The sequence below is a fragment of the Drosophila persimilis genome, unplaced genomic scaffold, assembly GCF_003286085.1.
Source record: "Drosophila persimilis strain 14011-0111.01,24,50 unplaced genomic scaffold, DperRS2 tig00000000-arrow-pilon, whole genome shotgun sequence".
In the NCBI taxonomy this organism is placed as follows: Eukaryota; Metazoa; Arthropoda; class Insecta; order Diptera; family Drosophilidae; genus Drosophila; species Drosophila persimilis.
In genome coordinates, this window is record NW_020825288.1 from 22,000,245 (window position 1) to 22,028,009 (window position 27,765).

The window sequence follows — 27,765 nt, forward strand, 5'->3', positions numbered from 1 at the left end:
AAAGATTCATCTTTGTCATCACAGTTTGATAATAATCCTACATATCTGTTTCCCTTTTTTCCTGGCAAATATCCTAACTACCACTAGTAGTTAGTCCAAAGAGCTTTTCCTAAACTTATCTTTTTTTAACCTATCCTTTTAGAACAGAACTGAAAAAGGAGAGGATATTTAAAGGGATTGCCATCCAAGCATCTCTTTTTCGATTTACCTTAGTTTTGACATCGCCGCACCAATATATCCTCAGGGTATTTATCCTTCGCTCTCTCTCTGCCATTCCTATTCCTACATCTTGATGCGGACCCTAATAGGAATGGGTTTCTGGCCAAGTTGAGCTTCTGTGTTGCTCGAAAAACAACTGCGAAAACAGAATCATCTGCAGTGGACCAGGCCAACTGGTTGGATGAACAGTAGGCGGAGGTGGAGATGGAGATGATGGCAAGGCGGAGACGGGTGGGGTGAACGCATGGGCGAAGGACTGCGGCACATTTGTTTTCATCGGCAATTGGCAAGTGAAAGCTTTTAGCGCGAATCGTGCACGGCAATCACTTCAAATGGAGAAGAAGCAAGCACCAAGAGCATCCTTTTCCGTCCCATGGTCTCTGCCCTGCCATGCCTCTATTTTTTCTTCGCTCTCTTTCAGTATCTCTTTTTTGGGTTGCTGCTAAATTTTTGTGCAATTCAGACAGGTTTTAGTAAGGGTATTTTAGCTTTTAGGGAAAGTTTGATAAATTCAAAGCGTCAAGGAAGATATCGGAAGATAATAGCATTTGGGATTATTAGGGATATCAAATGATGTTTTCTATTTTTTATTATAAGTAAATTGCACTACTCGTTCGATATATATTTAATCGATTTTCAAGCTTTCAGATTTCTTCGATAGGAAGTAAAAATCCATACAATTATTATAATATTTTTTTTTACACTTTCCACATAAACATTTTCATATTATTATTAATTGACGAAGGGCATCCGGGCATCACCATCGGCATTCATCTCCTTTTTCCATCCTTTAGCCACCTGTTTCCACTGGTCGAATAATTTCCCGCAAAATGCTAAGCAGATTACTTTTAATACCTCGAGCGTAACGACTGCGGCAGTTAAATTTTGTGTTCGCCGCTGGATCTTTATGTAATGCAGTAGTAAATTTTTTAATGGTCTTGCAGTGCTGATTCTGATTCTGCTTCGAAATCAAATTCCAGCTTAGCCAATCACGACATCAACTTCTTCGCCCCTTTCTGAGCCACTTTTCGGGGACTGTGATTATTTGAGCATTGACTTCAATTGACTCGGATCACCGGGAGGTGGATTGCTGTGCTGTTGACTCGACTGTGACCGTGGTGGCTTGATTAATAAAGCCACAGGCCATCGCCAGCGCCGAATTGGCTTTATTCATAAATTTATAACCGGAGAAGCCATAACGTAACGAATGGCAGTGTCGACCAGCAGTTTGGCAAATGTTTTATTGCGTACATAAATTGCAATTAGTCCCGGCTCCCGTCGGGATAAATGCGAGCACACGCATGTCGATGGCCGCCAGGGAGCTGCTGCCACTCGAATGACGAACTGCCTCCATCTCGGCCTTCATCTCTGGCCTCCTCTCGGTGGGTTAACAAAACATCAATTGACTTATTAATGTTTGGGTTGCGATGGCAAGCAAACCGAAGACCGAGTCCAGAGCATGAGAAAAACTGCTGGGAGGACATGGGCATGGGCCCTATCACAATTGTGTTCATGTGGCGCCCGTTGGGATATTTCGGTGGTTCGGGCACAGTCACGTCTGCACTTAATGTGAAATTATGACTTTAATGGCTACTGAAATATATAAAAAATAGAATACAAATATTCTGGTAGATGTCTAATTTTTTTCTCAATTTTTCGAGGTCACTTTAATTGCCAAACGCGAAGAACGGAAAAAGGAAAAGATTGGGACCTTTCCAATGAAAAGTATATAAAAATATAATAATATCTCAGTCATTAGCCATTTTGTTTTCCTAATTAGCTCGCAGCTAATGAAGCTACCAAATGTACATTTTATTACACTTCATTTTAAGAGTCAGAACTCTGCCAACTCTCAAATAACTTATTTGCACTCCAATGTTTAAGATAAAAATATCAAAAATAAAGTCCAGCAAACACAAGTTGATTGATTGACTTTCGCGTTGTGTGAATGTGTCCCTACTGCTTCATGTGTGTGTGTGTGAGAGCTTTTTCTGCGGAATCGCAAAAAGTATGCTACACTTTTTGTAAACTTCATTTTACACTGCCTTGGATGTATGTATGTGTGCTCTTGTGTTTGCTGTGGCTTTCATTCTTGCTGTAGGCAAACGCAATGTAAAAACATTTAAGGTTTCAATTAAGTGAAATCCCAAACGACCAAAAAAATAATTGGGGGAAAAAAAGGCAAAGCAAAGGCCAGCACCCGCCTCAGCTCCAGTCCCAGTCCCAGCCAAGAGGATGACCGAAGATGCCCGAGAATGAGGCTGAAATTTTTCAAGCAATCAATTTGGGCTTTCACGAAAAAAAAGAAGGACAGGGAAAAACAAATATATATATGTATTTAAGTAAAGGCTGGTCTGCTCCCTGCCCGGTCAAGTATTTGGACTTTAAGCTGGACCCTTATTGGACTTACGTGCAGCATGACAAACGATGGCTGCAGGAGCAGGTCCGGTCATGGAAATGGTGAAAAGGCGAGTGTGGAATGCCCAACCCTTCCATCAAATGTCAAAGTTTAGACTGTAACAGTCACTTGAGTTATATTGAGATTTATTATGCCCCTCGAAAAGGAAAAGGCAGGGTCTGCCTGTACCCATCATTAATTATGATCGGCAGACTCTTCGAACGGTTTTATTTGTTTTTCCCCCATGATGCAAGGTTGCAATTTATGCAGCAAGTTGGGCGGACGTCAGCCTGCATTTCAATTTCACTTGCTTGCAGTTTTTCATGAACTTCTCTGAGCCCAACGGAAAATAGTGAACCAAAAAATAGTACGTATTGGCCATTGGCCAACTCCCTTTTGGTGGGCGTGCCGCACCTCCTTTGTTCGCACTGGCTTACGAAATCAACAACTTACACTTTCTTTGGCCGTAGGAGCGCCAGCCTCCGCCTCCAAGCCAGTTGTTTTGACACTTTTGGGCCAAGCGAAAGTTTTCCTGGCTCAAAAGTAGGCACACTCAGCAGGGGATGTTCAAATTGTTCAAATTGTATTTGACCTCTCCTCGATTTAAAATTAAAGTGTAATCTGTTTCATGGTTTGCATTACAATTATTACATTTTATTCATACACATCCTCCTTGTCGGCGACGTACTGAATAATGTCGGCAGGTTTAAGCAGTTTCTCGGCATCGGAATCTGGGATCTCGAATCCAAACTCATCCTCCATGGCCATAATGACCTCCACATGGTCCAAAGAGTCCAGGCCCAGGTCATTGATGAAATGGGAGTCGACCTTCAACTTATCGGCCGTCACTTTGTCGTAGGCGGACACGACTTTCAACACGCGAAACTTGATGTCCTCAATGGTGCGTTTGGCGGAATAGCTACGCAATGCGAATTTTTGGCTCACTTGATTGGCCACGGCCGGGACGGCAATCCTGTGCATCATCCTGGCCGCCTGGGACTGAACCACGGCGCTGCTGGCCATCCGTTTGGTGCCCAGTGCCGCTGCCAGTCGGCCGCAGTTACGCGCGATTTGTGTGAACGACATTGTGATTCTCACGGATTTTCAAGATTATGTAAAAGTTCTGGAGCAAATGTGAGTGTCTCGTATATCGATAAGAAAAGGATGTTCCCGAAAAGAGATTCGAAAATTGTACCTTTGCATAGGAATATCATTTGTTGATTTATTGAACACAGCACGATTTTTTTATTTGACAATTCATTCTAATTTACTCTGAGCTCATAAGAAATATTGGCCTCGTTCCAAACTTCAAACAAATTATTAGCTACAAAATTACACATAGAAATATTTTGAAAAAGTTTTTAAATTACCAGTAAAGATTTCTCTTGATATTACTTTTTGGTGGTGTAAAATTTTCGGCTCATTAATCTGCTCATTCTTCAGACACTATCTCAAGTGAGTATTTTCTTATATTACAAAAAATATTTCAATGGGTCTCGTTTACCTTAAGTAGGGACAGTAGTTTCTTGCTTATTTGATTTCTCGTCTGAAAGGTACATTGTTCAATATTATTGTCTTCCGTTGTTGTCGTTTGTTTTCTCTCTATAGTTAAGGAATCGTGCAATAGTGTAAGGAATTTTATATTTGTAGGTCGTGTTTCCTAGCCTGAATGGGCAGTTTGGAAGCGAAACCCATTCACAGAACCCACAATTGCTTATGATTTGCCTATATCTGAGTTTATTTGTGTTGGTGCCTGATTAAAGAGCTGCAGAACTTTCTGCACTCAGCTTACCTTGCACCCTCTCTTCACCTATAAAGCCCTGTTTTTGGGGACAAATTCGTTGGTTTTTTTGGCGCTTTTTATCTGGTTGTCGATGTTTTTGCGAGCCTCCCGCCATCCGTACATCCACCAGAGCTACTCCGGGGTTAACCCAGTTCCCAACTCGCAGTTCAGTTCCCCATTTCCTTGGCCATTTTATAATCAGAATTCTCGAAATAAGGAAAAACTTTGCTATGTAAATTAAATGCCGAAGCCGGCAACTTTTTGCTGACATTTCTTGTTCCTTTCCCGTCCGTCCCCGTTGTTCGTATTTCTTGTATGGCTAACGTACAAAAAAAAAATATACATATATACGGAAAAATTACTTTTATATATGTAGGTATATGTATGTGTATATATAAATTTTTTTATTGTCGACGCTGTGGAGAAAGCACAGCAGCAAATAAATGTGGTTTAAACATGACAAGTCGCCGTGGGCTGCCAGCTCGTTATCACCAAATATTTTTGCACACGAAATGAGTGAATAAATAAGCCGTAGACCGGTACCGCAGCGGTGACGCCGGAGTCAGAGTCAGAGTTGGATTCCCGGACTGTAGCCGCAACCAAGGCGGTGCGTGGTGACGGTCTCCTTCGGCTTTGGGACTGCGTTGGACGTTTATGGTCGTCACTTTTTGGCCGCTTGTTTGACAAATAAAACGTGAAATGTCCGTCGGTTCGAAAGCCAAACGAGAAAAAAGAGTAACCAATAAAAGCTTAATTAACTGTTTATGGCCATGGCATGTTAACGTGCCGAAATTCGACTTCAGTCGTTAATCTCAAGTGGACAGCGGACCAACCTCTCTCCCCTCTCCCCAAAAAGTTGTGCAAATGGGGGCTCATTCAAGAAGCCCAAACCATTATGAAGAGTGATAATATTTGGGAGTTCTTTGTTTTCCATGACAATTTTATTCGATTCCTGAGACACTCAAAGTAAATTCCATCATCATATCACAGACATTTTTGGAAAAGATCTGGAAAAGACACATTTTATTAAACAAATTTATAGTTTTTTTTTATACTAATAGCTTTAATTTTTAGAACATCGGTTAAATCCTGCGATTGTGCACAATGTCGTCGGACGCAGATATGATTGACGGTGATTATGTCTTGTCGATGAGTGTGAGTGTGAGCCAGACGACGCTCAAAAATGGGCCCAATGATTCAGGAGAGCAGGCCGTTGTCCCACCCGAGTCCAATCTATCATCCAAGGCATCAACGGTGCTGCCACAGGATTCTGCGCAGCCAGGCGAACAATCGGACGAGCCAGAGGAGTCGACAGAGGAGTCTTTCGGTGATATAGAGCGAGAAGCATCAGGGATATCGCTCAACGAGTGGGGCAAAGAGTCGGAGGAGAATATGACCACTGCGAGCATGTCATGCTCATCCTTTTCCTCTTGCGAGTCGTACCATACCATTCGAAAGATGATCCTTCGGCGCGATCCTCATACTTCCAACATGAGCTTGGACAGTGGTAGCAGTCTGCCGCAGATCAACTCCTGCGACCAGTTGATGCATCAAAGAGAATGTAGGGTAGTGGGTGGCAAGGACTCGTCTCACGACTCAATGCTCGTGGTTATGGAACCAAAACCAAACTTCACGCATCACAGCTGCATGGACATCAGCGTCAAGGAGGGGGACATAGGCATGGAAGAGGTATACCACAAGTTTGTTGCCTGGTTCAAGCGCCCCGAGATCGATGTGGCTTTCAAGGTATTCAACGAAGTCGACCAGGATGCCGACGGCTACATTGCCCTCGCCGACCTGAAACGGGGTCTAGAAAAGCTCTCAGTGCCGCAGACACACCGGGAGGCCAAGAGCATCATGGCCCAAGTAGCTGGGCCACGCTGCAGTGCCGTGCACTTTAGCCATTTCCTACTAATATACGCCTCACTCCTCAACCGCCTGCAGCTGGACAAGTGGCCCACCAGAGATGCCGAAACCGATCGCTTCAGCCGCGTGGACGAAGTGGATGTCTCGCAGGTGGGCGTTCATGGGGCCAGACGTTACTTCGAGGCCAAAATATCCCTCGAGGGGGAGCGCCTCAAGCCGCTCTCCTTGATGTGCACCCAGCCTGTGGCACGACCTTCATCCCTTTCCTCTGTAGCCACGAGTCGTGACATGGGCGATGGCACTGCTTCCGGCTTAAAAAAGCTCAATGAAAAGAAGGAATAAAAATACTTTTTTTGTGACCTATCAAAATTACAAATGTTGAAAAATGTATAGTGACCTTGTGTCTACCAACAACCTACCATATAAATCGTCGAACAAAAAAAACCAGCAACAGAATGAGAACATTGCTTAAGTGACCAATCAAAAGGTAATTGCCAGGTTGCCAGAGGCGAAGAAGGAACTTCAGCTTCAGCGAGACTTTCGGGAAAGGGCGGGTTACCTTTCAATGTTTTGCCATTTGGGGGGCAACGACTCCCCGAAGAGCGAAATGTGCGCCACACACGCCAACTGCCTGGCAGGTTGTAGGTCTCGACCGGAAGTGGCTCTGCCCCAACCTCATCCCGTTTAACCTTAGAGGGAATAAAAATAGTTTCGTGCAAATAATTTGCGCGCTTAACTACGCTAAGTATTTTGATATGTGCCGCGACATACTCGTATGCCACGAAGCGAGAGCGTTCCTCCTTTGATCATTTGCACAGGATATCCAAAAGTTGGCCCAGTCCCTCGATTGGCCAGAAACCGAGCACGCCATATAATTATGTTACCATTAGCCCCAGCGGCAGCGGCCTCTACTAATATTTATAGCAGATTTTGTGCCTTATTCCCCATCCCATTCTCCTCACTAAAATCGGGTGCACGCCATATACAAATTATAATGAAAACGGCGGACAGCGCTGCGTATACGCAATATCCAGCGACTTGTGTAATAAAAATCCAACGAAAGTCATGCGAAAATAATGAGCATAAGCGTGATCGGAAGCGGAAGCAGAGAGGCAGTGGAAGAGGAGGGCAGGGCGGGGTTGGGCAGGGCCTAGGGGTTGCAACCGGTTGGTTAGAAATAAGGAAGGACGAGGAAGGGAAATAGTTTTCAAATTAAAATAAATGCCGCAGCTGAAACAACTTTTATGTGCCCACAGCAGCAGCAGTAGGAAGAAGGGGGAGGTGGACGATGAGGACCACTCTCAGCTAACCAAAATGCCATGAAAGTAAATTCAGTAGAAAATTAATTATGAACGACGACGACGACGACGATGGCGATGGCGATGGCAGCGATGGTTGGGACGCTGACATCCCAAAGGGAAAACCAATGCAGCGTTTAGTGGGGTGTAAGCAGGGTAAACGCAGCAACAGCGGGGGGTAGTGGAAGCGGAAGGCATGACCAGCCATACCTTTTAATGGCATTGCCATCAATTTCGCTCAATTGCGCGCACAATCGCATCTAATCACGTTGGAACGACCCCAAAAAAGCTAACAACAACAATAAGACAGTGGCATATTTCGGTGTGTCTAGACTATACGATACCCCTTAGGTAAGTTGATCAGATGGAGAACTGTGCTGCAAAAATATGATAAAATATTGAAAACACAAATTTATGAAGGGATAGTTAAACGGATTTCTATAGTGGATAGTAAGTTAACTATTGTTGATTGATTGATTAGACTGTGACTCAGGAATACACAAATGTTTGTATGTTTTCCTGGTCTGGTATACCCTCCGTCACTTGAGCTGTACAACTGTACAACTTTTGGATGCCCCTGACTAAATGTTTACGGTTATTGCTTTATGGCAGCCTGCCCCACGGTACATGTGTACGGCAGAGTCTCTTCCTGCATCTGTGTGCGTGTGTGTGTGAGAGGATGTGTGGCGAAGTGGGGTAAAGGGTCACGTGTCAGATGTCATTGACATGGTTTGCCTCGCCTTTAAGCGCTTGCAAACAAACCAAGACAAGCACGGCACGCACGCTCACACACACACACACACGTAGATGAGAGCGCACCCAAGAGCAGCTTTGAACGAATGTGCGCCGAAAAGTATGCCACGGTTTTTGCCTCATTTGCGCTGAACTTTTTCAGAGCTCAAGAACCAACCTCTCTTGGTGCCTCCAGCACAACCCTCGCAGGGCTCCCCCTGGCCGCCGCCTTCCACTTGCAATTAGTGGAGGTAATAATTTTCGGCAGATACGTAGAATCTAGGATACAGGACCAACCTCCTCCACTTATAATTGACAACAGCCGAGATACACATCTCATTTCTCTGGAGAGCGTAGGCAGCGTTCTTCGAGAGAGAGAAAATGAATAAATAGACACATGTCAGAGCTGTCGGTAGGCCTTAAATTCAATGTCACTTGGGGCTGGATGCCAGTGTCTTGTGTCCTGTGCCTTGCAACCCAAGTCACTACTCCTGTTTGCTTTGCATAGAAAATGTCGAAATGGCCTTCATAGACCTGCTGGCTGCTGGCTGCTGGCCAATACTAAATTTAAAATTCGAGTCGGCCGTTGCCACATCCCGGCCCTCCTCGATACATATGTACCTATTTCTTTTACTTGTCTGCTCGCTCTCCCTCTGGTCCCTTCTGGGCGAAGACAAACCGTCTTTTTCCCATCGTATTCCCCCATGTGCGTGAGTTATGAAACAAAAACTACTTAACAATTTCCATTCCGTTTACAGGCCTCAGAGCAGGTCAACTTCCAGCCGAAAATCCAAATGGAATTCGGCTTTCAGGCACGTGGACAGCTAATTACAAACTGATCAATTTTTGAGTGGGAAATCAGGCATTTGTTCGCAATTATAATCGACTTTCAAATGAACTTATGCCTTTCGAAAGACAAAGGCAAAGCTTTCTTGGGCTTAAGGAAAAATATATTACATATTATACTAGAGAATAAGCACTAATTCTGTGCTCCGCCGTCTTTAGCCAAAATAAATTAGCTCTATGATTTTTATGTACCGACGCTTGTCGTTATTGGTAATCTTACCCTGCCGCTTTCGGGGTCGGGAGGCGCTACTAGAATCGGCGGGGCAGGCAGTGCAATGGCCCTCTTCCCTGCCCCAGACCAAGTCTCTCGCAGGTCCCTTCTCTCACTGTGCAAATGTCTCGCACCACGAATTTTATTCTTCCTATGGAATCGAAAATCAGTATATGGTATCGGAATAAGAACAATTGTTTAATGGTCGCATGTTAGAATTTACGAAAGGTGAACTCTTAACTCTTTCCTAACAGAACATTCTCGGAACAGACAAGCAACATCCGTTAGCAGCTTCAAAAAACGTAATAAACGAGACAACGGGAAAAATAAATGCAATTGAAAATAAACAAATTCGTTTGTTTTGTGGCTGTGGCAAAAGATTGAGCTGCCAGCAGCGAAATTTTTACCAGAAAAATTTAGAATGAAATTGGGTTCTGGGGAGCACTGGAGTTGCAGCAATGCTTTTGAGGCCGAAATGGAAAATGTTAGTTGAAAAATAACACCACGAGCAGGATCTCCAGCAATAGAAAAAAAGCGAAGCAGTTATTCAAAAGCTCCAAAGTGGGTTTCCATCCCTGGATATTCTAATAAAGTTGAATCGGGAAAAAACCCGAAAATGTTTTTAATTTTCGGTTCATTATTACAAGTTATGGTACGGATACATCCATGGCAGTTAGCCCTAAAACAAGGGTTGGGGAAACTTGGGAAAATTGCTTCCGTGGGTGGGTGTTTCTCAATTGATTCCGCCCAGCGAAGAGGCACTAAAAATCAATCGGTTGCCACTTCCACTCCCTAGATCTGCTGTGCAAAGTTTGCCCCTGCCCCCTGCCAGACACTTGGCCTCGCCGTAGCCTCTTTCTACCCGTACATTTGCCTAGTTGATGTTTTTCTTAACTTTATTGCAAGAGTATTTTTGTTGGCCCAACTGTGGAAAACCCCAGCAAAAACCGAGAGCTAAAGCAGCCGGCAGCAGAAACCAGCTTTTCGATTCAATTTCCGTGCTTACAATGGTGCTGCTTGTTGCTATTTTGCATAGCCAGGAAGGAGCAGGAGCTTGGCTTAGCTTTCACGCAGCGGTCCCGGGTATGAGGGTATAGGGTGCTACTTGGGTAGAGTATTGCAAAACATTGGCAGCTTCTGGCATAGGCGTAACTTAGTTTCTTGTTCGCCACTGAAAAGTTTCTGTTTTTCAGTGTTTTTTTGTTTTTTTGCTATAAGTAATTCGCGAATAGTGCAAGATTTATGCGTTCGACAAATGCAAAAACTTTGGATGCTGTCGGTATTGCCATTGCAGTTGATATGTGTCGGGGGGATTAAGTGGAGTTGGTTTAACACTTTCCTGAGTTACGATCGCGGCTCAAAGTTGGTTTTAAGCTGATTTGTGGATATCTGGATATGCCATAGAACAAGGTATATCGAACTATTCCTCACATTTATCAAATATTGATGCATTATAAGGATAACGCCTTAAACAGTTTCTGCCAAGCTAAAATATTTATTTACAGATATGCCACCACCCCTATATAGTTTATATTTGTGAGTCCACACATTACAAATCTTTGCTACTCAGAAAATTATATTATTTCCCTATTTACAGCTCTCATCCCACTCAGCAAAGGGTATCTCTCTAGCCAGCGAATACCAATCTCGAACCATCTTTCACTTAGAGCAACATCCTTGAATTCGCCTCCCCTTCTGGGGTGGTGCTCCAGAAGAAAACAAAAACTTCCGGCTGCATATCAATAACGAAATAAACTTGTTACATACTGAACCAAGGGGGAACTCTCAGGAAGGAGAGGCAGAGAGAGGGCAGGGATACAGGAAAATTTGAGGAAAACTTGCCAAGAGATTGAACTGCATCGTTTAGCTAAACTTTAACCCTCGATACCTCGACACATTTATTCAGGGCAAACATTTGCAGGAATGATGATAAGGGATCAGGTTACAGCCAGGCAAACGGACAACTTCAATGAAATTAAGTGTAAAATTATCTAAGTAACCAGCGAGCTTCTAAATGTCATGGATAAAGCACCCAAAAAGGATGTAGGGAGAGTAGAGTGAGGAATAAGGAGGAAAATCTATGCAACCACGCCGCCAATCTATGCAACATTCATTTTTCTTTTGTCATATATAGTCGCCCCCCGTCTGGGTTTGATGTTGAAAAATTGAAAAAACGAAAGTCAATGTTGGGGCAGGACCGCAAAAAAAGGGATGGAAATGAGGAAAATGGCTAGAGAGAATGAAAATCTTTGCCTGACGCGCTTAACCCTTTGGCTGCCAAGTCAAACATGGTTTTTTTTTGTGTGCCCTCTTTCTTTCGGTTGATACTGAAAGGCAACTTTCATAATGATAATAATTTTGTGCATGATTTATGAATGGAACAAGTTTTATGGCCACGAAACGAACTGAAGCAAAGCATGGCCGTAGCCATGGCTATGGCTATAGACCCATAAACCTTATGCAAACGGTAATTTTCAGCAGCTAGGGATGGGGATGGGGACGAGGACGGAAAGCACCTTATTTCACTTTAATATTTATTTCAACTGTCGGACCGCTTTGGAGCATAGTAAATTTGCATCTTTCAGCGTTCAAATTTCCTAGAGAAAAACCAGGTGAGTGCACGGAGAAAAGGATGAGCAGGTGGAGTGGGAGTGGGAGTGGGTGAGGTGTCGACCCCTTTGAAAATCATTTCGGTGTGAAATTGTGTCCGCACAAGAGCGAGAGAGAGTGTGAGCACGTGAGCTCATTGCAAATGCGCGCTAGTAAAAGTTTCCCCAGACTAAACTCGACCCATAGACATAGTCGGGCCCCTCGTAGTTTGCCTCGTACTTCGGCTTCAGCTCCAATTCGAGTCCGGTCCGGGTCCGGCGCTCTGTTGGCCATTAAATTGAGGCCCCAAAAGTATGCTAGACTTTCTCCGTTCTGCGTTTTTTCTCTCTATTTTTTGTTCGTTCCGCCACAACAGGCCATAAGTTCCGTTCGGGTCTCGCGTTTTATAGCCCCTGGGCAGCTGATAATATGAAATTAATGCCTAGTACCCGCTCAGACCCATGGCTGACCCCAAACCCCAGCGAGGCCAAGTGAAGCCAAGCGAACGGAGCGTACCAGAGGCCGGAGACTTGTGAAGATTTACGGGGCATGCAATCGATGCCCAGTTGTGCGGCATGTTGCATGCTTGCAATTAGGCGCAGCGCAGTAGATCCCCGAAATTATGCACGACCAAGAAGGTCACTACATGCACTCTCGTGCGAGTGTGTGTGTATGTATCATAAATGGAATCCCCTATTCACGTGTGTGTGGTAAATTTTTCTTTCAAATTGTGCTTTGACGAGGCGACGTGGCGTTGGCCTTTCACCCAAAAATCGCACGCAAATCATGAAATCCAAATTGTGGGGGGGGCTGTGTTCCCGATTACCATTACTCTGGAAAATGTCTGACCTTAAAAATGAGTTTTAGGTGCGGCTATGAAATACCAATTTTCGGAGTATTGAAAAAGAGGAATTGCTTTTGGGAAGGCATCCAAACTCCATTTTCTGTTGCTTATTATCCGTAATGTTACATGGGTGGCTAACACATCCACAAATACAAGCACTCACATACACACACGCCCTCATACGAACATAAGCACTTGAGTACGCCTGGCTCTGGCTTCGGGCCACATGTGTGTGGGTAAATTTTCACATAAATTCCCCAAATGTGACAAGGACATTTGCATAGAAATACTAATACGAAAGCAGGCAGGCACACAAACACTCCGAAGCCCTCGGAAAGAAAGAGCCCCTGAGAAGGTTGGGACTCAGGTGGGGTTACGGACACCGGAGTGACGAGTTCTCGGCAAATGTTTGTTGCAGTTTATTTGCGCATGTAATTGAGGTCGTAAGCAACAAGCCACCCAGGCACACAGACGGACAGAGAGATGAAACCAGGCGCCACATGAGGACCAGGATAGGACAGGACACGACAGGATAGGAGAGAATTGGACAGGACTGAACAATGTCTATGTGGTAGGGTGTAGCCCAAACGGGCCTAAGTGTGTTCCCTTGTTATCCATAGCGCAACGAGAGCGAAGGGGGCACGCGTCGAGGCAGGATGGAATCCATCGATGGGGAATCCCAATTGAAATGAATTCCCATCAATTGCTGTTTGACATGCAATTAATTCACTTCCATGAATTCGAAATAACGTCAGTTTAATATCAAACAATTGTGGCAAAATTTAATTGACTAACATCGACTGCACATCGTATAGCTCAGGGGCTTTTCCAACTAGCTTTTGTAACCGCAACTACTAGGCTAGGGAAATTAATCAATTTGCATGCAAATGAATGGCAAACCACTTTTCCAACCCAACTGGAAAGAGTCTTTCGGAATATTAGCCATCATCGGGTGTCAAAGTATTATTCATCTAAACCAGCAAGGTGACACAGGTGGGATAACAATGATTTTTCGAGTACAAATATGACCCCAATTCAGAAAAGTTTTAATGGTATTATTCCAGAAGAAAAACATGTTCTAAATTTTTATTTGAGCCCACTATTGTAGCAGGACACACGATCAAAATTGTACTCAACTGAAAAACCTGAAAGACTAAAATACATTTAGTCAAAGACTATATAATACTATATATAAGACTACAGTATTGTATTGAACGCTTGAAAGCGAATTTCCCAATAACTCAAAAATAAATTGTTAATCTTTGGCTTGACGAGTAATATTTTCTCCGAGTCTGGAACCTCAAACTAGGTCCAGGTATAGTTCTCAGTAAGTATTTTATGCGTCTCGCCAAAGACTCTAAATTTGTTTCTTGGATTCTGGGGACCGACTCAGCGTTGACGAACGGACGAAGAAACGATGTATAAGTGAAGAGATAATTTAAGTACCTTGAAACATTGAACGAAAATTAAAATGAAATTTTTTGTTGTGCAATATCGGGGGGAAAAAAATACATTGAACAAACAGCGTGTCCGATTTAAGACTACAATTTACCAATTTTGCAATGGTGTTCTATGGTTTTTATTGCGTTTATTTAATATTCATATTCCACCAACCATATTCGAAATTGAATGATACTTGTGCTGTAATGCATTTCTCTTCTGAAAATAAGTTGGAATATTGCAAGAATAGGGTGTCCAACCCTACTCTCGTGTTGCATAAACACTTTTTATAACCATATATTTCCGTTCATAAAGTAATTCTATATTGTTCATAATTTTTTCTTACTGCTTGTCATTTCAATTCAATATTGAATCGAAAATTAAACCGAGTTTTTTGTTTCTGTTGTTTTTTTTTTTGTTGCAAGCTGACATTTAATTAAACAGCGGAAATGAACAATTTAATTAATTTATAGCATATGACAAAAACCATTTTCCGTATAAACATAACAAAAAAAGTGCATGCTAAGCGATAGCTTTAGGTTTTTGCACACATAAAAAATATAGCTATCATTTATGCGGTGTCAAATGAAAATTGATGAAGAAGTAGCTAAACAACAGACCAGCTCTGTGGATTAATATTCCCAGACATTTTCTAATTGTGCCCAAAGCCTAATGGTTGCGCAGACGTCCAAGTGTCTGGTCTCTAGCGAATTAGATAGGGATCTCTCTCGCACTCGAGGCTTAAGAGCTACAGCAATTGTTGAACCCCAGACTGTTGCTAATCACTTGACAACACGCGAGCTTAGCGCCCCACAACACAACCCACAACGATTTGTACTCGGAGGTGCCGCAAGCGGGGAGAAGAGGAAGAGCCTTTCCCAAGCAGCATAAACCAATAAAACAGTCACACCCATCATTTAATATGTATTAAAAAAAGAACTCAATCGAAACGGAAACAATATGTAAGTACACGTGAAAAAGCCCATGGCATGTGTGGGCAATTCATTTATTTTAATGAAAAGTACATTTTGCATTTACGAGTATATGCCACAGGTAAATAGGCCGCGAGGCAGAGACAAACAGCAGACAGACGAAGGGGCAGGGCAATATGTAACTGGAGGGAAAACATATCTGTAAATACATACGAGTATACGAGTATTTTCACCCGAAATGAGTCTGCCGAGGAGCATTTATTAGGAACAGTGGAAAACCTCCGGCCTAATTTTGTAGTGCTGATTGAAAATCAATTTTTGTTTGGAAATGTCACAAATTCATTACAGAAAAGAAAGCCTAGAATAGAAATATACAAATAGTGAAATAAAATCTGAATAAACTTCAAAGGTATGAGGAGAAAAAAGGTAAATGACCGTAAAGTAAATGGACTGAAAAACTGCCCTCAAATTTTCTTGAATACAGCCTAAAAATCATTGACATTCAGGTATGTACTATCACAAGCGGATAACAAGAATGGTGTACTATAAAGACCTCCCCCTAGTGACAGCGACTATGCAGGAGATACCAATAGAGAGAAACAATGATTTCAAACAAGTCCTTCTGAAAGAACTGGAAGAGGTGGAACTATGGAAATTAGGATAATAAACGACTACAAACATGAAGGATATTAATAACAAAATAAACGGGTTTCAAAGAGCGCTTTCAAACTTTCAACTTTCAACACAATAGAGAAGCTGTTCCCCAAGAAGAAGTTAAATAAAATTCTGCTTCAAAATGAAAATTAATCCAATTTAAACTTAATTACAAAATATTCTGGCATAAATCTAACTGGAAATATTCATTTTCAGATAACTAAAACCATTTATTAAGTCTGGGAAAATTCTTAAAATTTATAGAAATAGATTGATGGACCTGGCAATATTTTCTGTACTGTATATGCTGATCAAGAAGATTTATACACCTAATGGTTTCGGCGATTCTTCGTTCTATGCTTCTGGGACCCTCTGCACGAGCATACAATTTCAAATAGAAAATTCTCTGTCTCCTTTCTACCTTTTCGCAGCAAATGCATTTGAATTGCGGAATTTCTATGAAATTTATAGTCGTCATTTTTGGAGAAAAAACGCACCTTGAACTTTTGACGGGAAGGGAAGCTTCTCCCATAAGCTTCTCTCGAGTTTAATTAAGGCGCAGCTGGTGGCACCATTATGCCAAACTCACACATTCATACACACACACACACACACTTTCCAACATAGAGCTACACACAGTGAAACAACAAATGTCGATGTCAACGCTGGCGTTGATTTATTTAATGCGCGCACTGTTGAAGTCGCGCCAAAAGTCACGCTGAAGCCGCTCTGAAACCGCCTGATAATCAAATGTCATTCCTGGCATGCCACACGGAAGCAGCAGGAGTAGCGGCGTGGCAACACACGACAAGTGCTTAATTTATTTTGCATTAAAGCCTCATTTATCTTTTCTTATCGCCTGTGCAACAACATTGAAGATTTACTCAGCCAACCGCACCCCACCACAGAGGCAAGAAAATAGCGCTTCAACTCAAGTCGGTCGCCCTTCCATTTGTGTGTGTGTGTGTGTTTGTTGCGCCACACGACACGCCCCTTATTTATGTGCCTTCAGCTGCAACCAAGTCTATGGTCAACGCCTTCTTGCCACAATATTTTTTTCGAGTGTTGCTTCTCCTCATGGCTTTTTGTGAGACTTCTGTACTGTGTCTCGGGCAAGTTGCAAGTTGCTTCTCCCTCAATTTTGTTGCCATGTCAATGGCCTGTGTGTCCTTCTGCCACTCTGGCTCTCTCTTTGTGTTGAGCGTGTTTGTGGCCTTTATTAATTGCAACGCCTCAACAAAAATTGTTTGCCATTTTCGTTGCATGTTTGCCCGTAGACAAAAATGGTTTTCTCTAACACAGCTCCCACAGCTAACAAAAAAAGGCAGGACAGAACCAAAAAAGAATATGGACAACGCCTGCGGTTGGGCTTCAAATTGTTGCCATTTTTTTGTGTCTAGGCCTTGTCGCTGACGGCCATTATTGAATTAGGCTTTGCGGTTCGCCCCGGAAAAGTCACAAAACAAAAAAGTAGCAGAAAAACAGGAACATGGGGGGAAATGAAAACGAAAAAGTGAATAAAACTGATTAAATGTAGAAGAGAAAAGGCAAAACCCAGACTTAACTTTGCACAAATTCCATCAAAAGTTAGGGCACGAAATTTAGCTCGAATTGGGGTATGAAATATTAAGGTCTGCCTTAAAGACGTCTATAAGTTCATACACTTGCGGAACTTTTGCAAATTTGCTGGCAAATTGAGCAGAAATTTTAATATAAATCGAGTTAAATGGAGTCCAATGAAAGTATCCAAGGCAACGCGGAAGAACAGAACTTCCTGTTGCTTATGTAGTTAACAAATCCAGAATAACTCATCCATGACAGACTGCAGCAGACTGACAGATTTGCAGCATCAAAGCCTATTAATGAATGAATTATTTAACATGAATGACAGAAGCAACAATCAAGGACAGACGCACTCATGGATTGGCTCAGTATTTGGACCAGGAAATGTCCTTAGAGAGTGGCATATGGCACTATGATTTACGGCAGTGCAGAGTCGTAAAAGAAAATAAGGAAATGTTCTCGAAATGTATGCAGTCATAAACTAATTACATTTGCTGCCTGCTTCCGCAATTAATTTTTGACTGAGAATTCGTTTTTGTGATTTGTTGGTATTCTTTATGGCCCATACACGCATACTCGTACGAGGAGAGCGAAGAACAAAGTTTTTCCCGCTTAGTGGGTCAGTGTAATAATTTGCACAATAGCAAAACATCGAGCAAAAACCGAACGATAACATGGAAAACGTGCAACACGGCATTGTGAAAGTGCGGAGGGGAAGAAAACAACATCCAGCCATGAAAACCCGCAATCCAGAGGCAAGCCCCTTCTCGTTGCTGTTGTTCTGTTTTAGTGTTTCCATCGTTTGCTAAACGGAAATCGATGGAAACTCTTTGCTTGAGCTCCGGCACGTCGCTTGGCTTATCGCAATGGAGAAATGAAGAAAAAGGGAAAGTGTTCTCAGTTATCGTTATGCGAATCGGTCTTTTCCCTCAACTTTGGGCGACACAACAAAGTGACAACGATTGAGCGATAGAATAGCAAAGAGTTTTGAATTCTGAAGAAATCGAGAGAGCAACTTTAAGATTTCTTGGCTGAGTAATTCTTAGTTCTATCAGGGTTAAAATTTTCTTGATTTCTTTGATTGCCTTTTAAGTGCCTCTCATCCACACATGCATCGAAGTTACAAAGGTTTCTTTTAGTTCCTTCTGATTTAATAATATTTCCCTCATGATTGGCCCTGAATTTGTATACCCGTCACTCAAAATAAGTAAAGGGGGATATTATGGTGAAAGTCGATGTCGGTGTGTATTATGGAATCGAACATTTTAGGGATACGTGAAAACCAAAAACGCAGAGTCATAGAGAATGACCATATCTGTCAGACTGCCGAATTTGGATCATATCGGATTATTAAAGTAGCGAGAAGGAACAAATTAATTTTCAGTGGTTACGGAACGCTGTCCATTCCCTTACGCATTCTCTCTCTCTCACACACACACTCTTCACCGTGCAGTTTGTGCCCTCTGGCGAGATAAAATGGCCGATGTTGTTATGGGAATAGGAAAATGAGGCATATGAAAATGTAAAGAAAAATGGAAGCAGATAAGGGCTAATATAAAAAAATTAGCCAAACGGTTTGAGCGATTTTTATGAAATTTTGTTTGGCAAAAAATTCCTTTTTCAAACAAATAATTTGTATATATTACGTAAATCATAGGCTCACATACTATAAATTCTGACTGAGTACCGGGTATAAAGTAGAGCCGCTGCCTTTGCCGCGGCTCACAACGTTCCCCTCGTTTAATCTGATCCGACGTTTCTGATTTGTAATCTACTCAAGGTGAAAGGGCCTTAAAGGTGTAATATAACTTTTTAGAATATTATCCTTGATATTACTATTGAACCATGCCTGGTCTTTATGAAACTAGCTAAATGCTATGTATAAAAATGATACTTTTTGCGCATTTCTGTTGACTAATTCTATAAGTAATATTATGTCTTAATATGTTTCAGGTCACTGTATTACATTTTCATCTAGTTTAAACGGCTAATTTATAATTATTTTTCGAAGAAATCAAAGCGAAAACCCTTTTAGGAATGGTAGTTTATACGCATGTATGTGGAGCTGTTGGAGCGGTGGAGGTTTATGTCAGTTTTATGCATTAGCATTTAGCAGGGCAGCAAACTGCATTGCTAAGCGCCTCCGCAGCCTTGACCATTGTTGTGGGATGTTGGCTGCTGGCTTTTCTGAGGCCATAGCGGTGGGTGTTCCAGGGTGGGGGCTGGCTGCTGCCTTCGGAAGCCATAACACGCATAATTACATGCCGAGCAACAGTTTAGATGCCAGCTATTAAAAATTAACTGCCAGCGCAGTAAAAAGCAAACTTGAGGGGGGGGGTTGCGAATGGCGAATCGGATGGGGGTGGCACAGCGAACATAAATGAAAACTAATTTCGAGTTTTTTCAATCTGGGTTAAAAGGGTCTCGTTCTTTCGATGCTCCGATGCTGTGGCTGCCACTGCTGCTGCAGCTGCCGCTCGCAATTTTTAATCAGAAGGAAAAACCCTTTGAGCTCGGCGAGGAGCCAAACGAGCAGCCATTCAGCGAGTTTTCCTGATGTTCGGTTTTTCTTTTTCCTTGCTGTGTGTTGTTTGTGTTGTGGAATTGAAAACTGCTGGCTGATGTTTTTACAAATCATTTGCAATTCATTTGCCAGGCACTTATAAAACGTTTAAAAGCGAGTTTTTAATTACGACCAGCTCGGATGCCTCCTCTCTAGCAGAGATACAGCTATGTATATCCACTGTAGATACTGTATCTTCATTTGTATCTGCAAGCGAGTCAATGACTCGGCTTAGCTGCTGCTGGTATTTGTGTGTGTGTAGGAGTATTTGTTTCGCATTAACTAAATCAACCGTATTCAAGCGCCTGCTGCTCTAGTGCTCCACTGCTCCAGTGCCGCCTTGCTGCTCCATTGCCATGGAAGCGGCTTACTTTGAGACTCTCAGGGCGGCTTTTTATTGCCATTCGAGCCCAGACAGGAAAAGGAATGGCTGGTGAACACTGACTCGTGTTCGTATGCATCCCAGTTGCATGATGATGCCTCTTTGTTACACTCCCCAGGCTCGACTTTTGTAATCAATGTGGGCAACTGGAGAACTGGATAGCCCGAAGCCATGGGCACAGCCAGCCTGCATTTAGATGAGCAGATAGATTTGGAGATTGTAGCCAGACCTCTGGAGGAGATAACTTCAGTGGAAACTCCTTTAAGCCTCAGGTCTAAGCCTTCATACCACCTTAGCCCATTTTGAAAGTGCCCCTGCCCTGCCCCTGCAACGGCAGCTAAACATCTTGCGACGAAATACGAGGAGTACTCTCGCAATCAGCGGCAATTGTAGATGCAGCAGCCAGCACGCCAGCCACCCAGCCAGTAAGTACCTCGGTGCAATGGCCCAAGTGCAGCATCGATGCCTGTCATTGCCTCGGCTGCTGCCACTCAACGACTCCTGCCTGACTGGCAGGACTGCTACTGCTAGTGGTACTGCTGCTGCCACTGCTGGATGCATGCATCATGCATGATGGCTGGGCTGGGGCACATGGCGAGGACAGGCACAGAGTCGGAGCGAGAGACGCTCGCTGCTGACATTCGTTCCGTTTCGTGCAGTTTTTGTTTGCTTGCCTCCCTTTCGAGGCAGTTTGGTGTTTGTCTTGTTGGTTGGTTCTGTGGAGAGAGTGGGGATTGGGGATTGGGGGACAGGCGTTGGGCGGGTGGTCCAGCATCAGATCCACATCCAGATCCCTCTTCGGTTGCTGTGCTACGGCGTTGTTTGTTTGCTTTTTAAAGTTGCAATCATTCTACACATTACACCATGGCAAACATGACCTATTTTATATCCTACTCCTCCTGCTGCTGCTGCTCTTCTCGGCTCTCGGTCTGTCCCTGTCCCTGTCCCAGCTATTGACTTAAAAAATTCATTTCGCTAGATTTTTTCATTAATTGCAAAATAGGCTGTCTGCAAAATTGGTCTGCCTCTTTCAATATTTTATGCCTTTGTCTGCCCCTCGGAGCGGAGGAACATTGCAGCGGGACTTCTCGTTCCGCAGCGGCGCGCCGCCAGGCAGCAACGAGAACAACCAGGAATACCAATCAGAGAGGCCATTCCCCTTGTCGGGTCGGCTTGTTCATGACCAAAAACGGAGTGGTGGTTTTTTCTATTTCTCTGTGTAATAAAATATTCCGACCAAGTGAAGATGATATCTACGACACACAAGGTTGAACCATTCTTTTCTTCCTTCTGCAGTGTTTGCCGACAGTCTTCTCCAGTGTTCTCTATTCTTAATGGGTGTCATGAGGGCATATCAGGCTGCATCATAATTGATTTTTGAAGATATGGGGTAATTGGGTGAACGGGTTGGTGGGCTTGGGTTAATAGCTGCGACGATTAGCTCAAGACTGAGAAAGCAAGGGCTGACGGGCCAAATTGCCGGGCCCTATGCAGCAAGCTTAGACGCGAGCGAGAGAGTAGGATAACCCGAGAGCGTTAGAGCTGCTCGGGGCCGCTGCTAAGCCAACAATATATTTAAATCGAGGCTTAAGCTGGATACTACTAAATCTGGCAAAATATCATTCTCAAGGTTCATAGAGGTTCTTTTTAGATGTTCTTAGCACGAGGATTGTGATTATTAAGTAGGTGAATTGAAGAAGTTCGATGGACTCTAGCCAAATTGTTGGTATATGTTAGACTCTTGTTTGTAGAAGGGTTGATACTTTTTTAGATTTAGGAAGCGTAATCCAACGATGACCACACAGAATGAAAGTCGGGATGCGCTATATTAACGGTATGAACTTCACTATATATTTGCGTGAGACCGCCTTTAGAGAGCGCTAAGATACCCCGGAGCGACCACTGGCTGTCAGAGAAGAGCCGTAACATTCTGTTAACCTGGGGTCTTAACAGCGCTGCTGCCCTGAACAGGGCAGGACATTCTAAGTACTATGTGATTGAATGTCATAGGCTATAGTTGCTTTAGGCCTGTGATATTCCTGAGCTTTTGGTGTGCCACTAACAGAGCTGTTGCGATATTACACCTTCGTTCTTTAAGCATTTTTTGCTGTTGTATGTATGTTTTCCATTTGCATACCAATCTTTCAAAAGGTTCTTTTTTTTTCCGCTGGGTAACAATAGAGTCGACATTCCTTTTTCCATACCTTTCACATTGTTGCCATTATTTTGGCAGTCATTCTTCTGGTTTTCCGTCTGCATTTCCTTTTGCTGCAGTTTTGTTTGCTTACTGGTGCTGCTGCTGTTGTCGGCGGCAGTGAAAATTTATACATACACATGCGAAAATTCCTAGATGCCGACAGGGTCTCCGTCTCCGTTTCCCATCTGCATCGTCGTCGCCATAGTCATGCGTCAACAATGAATTTTATGGCTGGCCTTGTGCGTGAGTTCGTGTGGGATCTGCCTCTGCCCCATCCCCGTCCCCATTCCTTCCGTCCCTTGCCGTTCGTGCTCGGCCATTTTTATGTAGATTTAAGTTAGTGCCGAGCACTTGAAATTGATTGGACAACTATTGGCTTCAAAAAATTAGAGCGCAACGCTCCCATAAAACTCAACTCCAGTTGTGCTCTGCGTGAATGTGTGTGTGTGTATGTTGGTGTTGGTGTTGGTGTTGGGGAAATGCAAACATAAAAGTCTAAAACGGAAATGGGAAATGGCCCTAGTCGCTCGAGAAGAAAGAGCTCTTCTCCGCTCCCTAAGTGAGTTGTTACAATATGAGCAATTTGTGGGCAATTTGTGCCAGCAACTTTTGTTTGCCAAATGTTTCCGAAACTTTAAGTGAGAAAAACAAACAGCAGGAGGGCCACACAATTTATAATAAATCAGAACGTTCCGGTTTCTTTTAAATTGTTTCTCCTAAAAGTACCCAATATTTGTATTTTTCAAGCCACAAATTTACTTCATAAAACCAAATTTTATGTACTCTAATCATTCCATTGGTGTGAAAAGATGTCTTACTTTAAGTAAGATTTTGTTGCCCTAGGACGCTATCAATCCCCTTCCATTAGCATTGACATTCGACAGCGCTGCGAGTCATTCAAATTGATTTCCGCCTGACTGACAGTTCACTTAATTCCTTCATTTCAGAGCAAAATCTTAATTACACTTCACCTGGCGAAATTGATTTTCGCCGTAACCGAGGCGCCAATCGATTCTGTGACCTTTTCGCCATGGGATGGACAGAAATACTCGTAAAATGGAAATACTGCATAACTTTTGGCAGGCAGCAGGTAATACGAGTAAGTGGGTTAATAAACCACAAGCCAGTCGGGAAAATCTAGCTGAAAATCCGTTAAATAAAAAGCAACTGCCGAACAGGGGCGGCCCCAGGCCTCCGGGCAGTACGATAATGGAAATTGAAATAATTTGCCCACTTTTGAGCCAGCATACTAGCATTCTTGTTGGCCGCCACATAAATCAGAAATGTGCGGCCAAGATGACAGCCACTGAGCGGGGGGATTGCGGCGAGCGGCGGGCGAAGGGCCCAACTTTAACACACAACAGCCACGCAAGCTGAAAAATATCCTACACAGGGCTAGTAAATACACCAGCACTCACCAGCACACACACAGCAAACACTCACATGCAAATGGCGCATATAATAATAACTTCATGGCTGGCGCGGGTCTCGCAACAAACAACAAAGAATATCGTTGCCTACTTACAGGCGCAGCGCGGAAAGCAGCAAAAGTTTTTTTTAGCCCGTCGCTCGTCGCCGACTTTGGTGGGGCGCGCACGCAAAAGTCAGCGACTGCCACGCCTCATGTATATGCACTGGGCGAAAATTTACCCACAAAATGATCCCCTAACTGAAAGTAATTTTGCCACACAATCGGCTTGCCAACAAATCGAATTCCCATCATGATGCATCGACTGTTATAATTATAGGGTAATTTTTGTGAAAATCTATCAATTATTACAACAAGTTAATTATCTCCAAGATACAGCTTGAAAATATATTTATGGTCCCTTATTTTGTTTTCTCAGTGCAGCTTTGGTCTAGCTCCTTCTGCCTAGTAGATTTTTTATGGCCGCACAAAAGGAGCTAATGTTAAATTTACTGAAAACGTTTGTTTCAAGTGCTTTATTATTATTTTTCTTCTTCTCGATTTTCTTCGTTCCCTCTTTACTGTTTTTCGCTGTTGTTTTTCATTATGCAAGTTTTGCAGACATGCGGCTAGGGCAAAGAGGAGTTGGAGTAGCAGTGAGGGAAAGGAGTTCAGAACAGAGCCCTGCCCTGAGTGAATGCCTTTCAATGCATGTTCAAGCGATGGCATAGCCTTTAAAACTGAAACAATTATGCGACAAATGCAAGGAGCAGGTAAATGAGACGGGGCAGAGGGGGCTAAGACAGGACAAAGGGTTTGTAAGAGGGGGTGAAGGGAAGGGGGGCAGACCACCCAGACAGGGGTAGGAGCACAAAGCATTGTAAATCATCTTGTACTGGGGGATCTCCCTGTAAATGCCAAAGCGAAAAGGGGCAAAAAATGTTGGAACTGGACATGGCGCATACTGTTTATTTTTCATCTAACAAAAGGGGGTTGAGTTGCCAGTGTGGGGTGCATTCTACGATGGGGGTGGTGGCTATGGCAGAACACCTGCAATGTGCCAACGTCATGTTCACCTTTCAACCGCAACGGACACTTGTGTAAACAAAAAAGTAGAAAGCAACTAGAAACGAGATCCTCTTGCGAGAGTCTGCGCCTTCTCCTTCTTCCTTTTCTCTAGTTTCCACCTTCTCCTCCACTCCTCCTCCTGCTCTGGCATAGTCTCGAGTCGGAGAAAACATTTTGCATGCATAGACATGCACTGGCCAGCAACAGGGAGCTGCCAGAAGAGGAGGCTGTGAGAGCCACAAGGCCAGCACCCACCATCGGGAAGGAGTGGCAGGACGATTACGTAGACAGAGAGCTCCTCCGTTAGAAACATATAAATGGCCGACACGAGGCGACACCCGGTGCCAGACAGAGGCAGAGCCGGGTACGAGGAGCAGCAGCAGCCCCATTGGGCATGCATTTAATTTGTATTTTATGCGATTTATGTTTACTTTAGTTGGCACTCATTTTGCATTTTTATTGGCGCGCATAAAAATGGCACAGAGAATCCCCGTCGCCTCCGATGACAGTCGCGCTGAATGAAGGAAGGGGGTCACTATTGCAACAAATGTTGCAATCAAGCCACACAAAGGTCGCCCACAAAATGTTTGCCATTTATGGGCGTCTCCTTCTGCTTCCTTTCACTCGCTTTCCTTTAGCAAACCCAGCCCTGAAAACCCATTGAGTAAACCTAATGCTGGGTTATTAAAAGGGGAGCGGAGAACAAACATTTGCGGTTGGTTAAGCTCTAGCTCTAGTCTCAATTCGAAGGACTAACAATTTCAATGAAAACTTTGGATTCATATTAATTACATTTTTAAGCCCGAAGCAGCGTGGGGGCGGAGGTGGGAGTGAGTGCTGCCCGTAGGCCGAAAATGTACTTTGAAAATAAGCTATTACTTTGCTTGAATGTTAATGGAATTTGATATTGGTTTTAATTAGCTTAATAATTAACTTTTTAACGGCTGATAATTGAAAAAAACTCTTAATTGAAAATGGGAGATCCCTGATTTATTTTTTTACATGTAGGAGGAACATCTTTTAATTTACCCATCGTTTCTCGATTTATTTCTAGCTGTTTCTTAATGTTCATGCATATTCAACAATGTAAGAATAAGAATTGAGATATACTTCTTTGTTTATTTATTCTTCCCAAAGTTCTATCTTAAATTTTTACAACTTTTTTCTTTTTAAATTTCGAAAAGCCTCCAAGAAAATTATTTTTTCACCTCTCAATGAGCACTCACTTTCATATGCTTCATTCTTTCGGTTTTCAGTTATTTTTTTCTCTTGTGCCTATTCTTTAAATTTTGTTGAATTTTTTTTTATAATCTTGATAAATTTGCCTTAAAACTTTTAAGTGCTTGGACCTGGATGGCGGCCATTGATCAGTTGCCGGCCAAAAGAGCCAAAGAATTTGTAGCTATCAGTTTTCCGTTTTTCATTTTCGCCCAGTGGTGACTGGTGTCTGGTGCCACTCATAGTAGTTTACGAGAACCGCCAAACAAGCTAACCAAACCGAGCACCCCTCTGTCCCTTTCTGGCCAGAAAAGCCATTAGCAGGCAGGCAGACGTTTCGCCTTTAAGTGGAGCCGAGAAAGCAGAGAGCACAAAAACCCACGGAGAAAAAAATCTATCTAAAATAAAAATAAATTGTTAAAAAACTTGCAGAAAAGGAAATATAAACAAGCTGGCTCTTGGCCCGTGCCGTTGAATGTCCTTTGCTGAATTTAGTTATTAAAATTTTTACTACGCCAACGGAAAGGAAAAGCTGGAGCTGGAGCCGCATGGCCAAAACGATGATGATTTTGATGGCGATGATGGCTTTCATTCTGGCTGGCATATTGATAGGCACAACTTTCTAGCCTCGAGGACGGGTTCGAGTTGGGCCTCTCGACGAGCTGACGAGCAATTACCTCCCAATTGCTTTTCGCCTTGCCCCCATCCTCTGTCCACGACCTTTGGCTGACTTAAATCCACTTTACGCCCTGGCCCGGCCATTAATTGGAGGCAACATCGGTCGGAGACGCCCGAGATGCCGGAGAAGAAGAATCCCAAAGAAATATGCTACTCAAATATTATTTGTTTAGGCAAGCAATTAAAAGTGGATGGCCACAATATGAGTTCCTGAAAAGCCCCGGCAGCAATGATTGTTAAAATGTTGGCAAATTGGATTTTTGCCAGCCAAACGCAGACAGCAAACAGGACAGCCAAATGCAGAGATGGACGGGGGGCTTGGCAGGTCAGTTGGTCACTTGGTGGCATCCGTCTCTCTCTCTCTCTCTCTCTGATAATGGTGCGCTCGTCCTGTAAAATAGGCGTAAAATGAAACTTTTAAGTACTTTATGGGCAACACTATGAAAGAAAAAAAAAAAACGAAACACCCAACACCCAGAACAACCAAACACATCTGCCATGTGGCGCTGCTCCTAACTTTTCTGCCTCCTCCATTGCTCTCTGGGATCTCTCTCCATGAACTAAAACAACAATTGCTGCAGGGTTAGGGGATCTGTAGGACGGGGTCTGCGGCACAGCTGAGATAGGTTGTGGCCAGAGTAAACTTTCAACCGAAAACTGAAACGATGAAGCAACTTTTGGTCATATTCTAAATATCACACCGGTTGTAAAATGATTATAAAACATAATGTTGCAGGGGGCAGGATGCGGTGAGGAGATGTTGCAAGGTGCCCACTCAAGTATCAAAAGTGAAGCAGCTTGTGGTGGCAAGAGGATTATTGCGTGGAATCAAGGAAACAAGCAGATTGTAGAGTTAGCAGATGGTACGAATATATT

General features: G+C 43.2%; 2 protein-coding genes across 2 annotated transcripts; one reads left to right on the forward strand and one right to left on the reverse strand.

The window, feature by feature from the left end:
• Positions 1-3,189: 3,189 nt before the first annotated feature.
• On the reverse strand, positions 3,190-3,743 carry LOC6591614 (acyl carrier protein, mitochondrial). Its single transcript, XM_002017080.2, has one exon. The coding sequence runs from the start codon at positions 3,701-3,703 to the stop codon at positions 3,272-3,274; it is 432 nt and encodes a 143-aa protein (XP_002017116.1). The 5' UTR covers positions 3,704-3,743; the 3' UTR covers positions 3,190-3,271.
• A 1,731-nt stretch (positions 3,744-5,474) lies between these two features.
• Positions 5,475-6,709, forward strand: LOC6591615. The gene has a single exon (XM_002017081.2). The coding sequence runs from the start codon at positions 5,505-5,507 to the stop codon at positions 6,606-6,608; it is 1,104 nt and encodes a 367-aa protein (XP_002017117.1). The 5' UTR covers positions 5,475-5,504; the 3' UTR covers positions 6,609-6,709.
• The last annotated feature ends 21,056 nt before the right edge of the window (positions 6,710-27,765 follow it).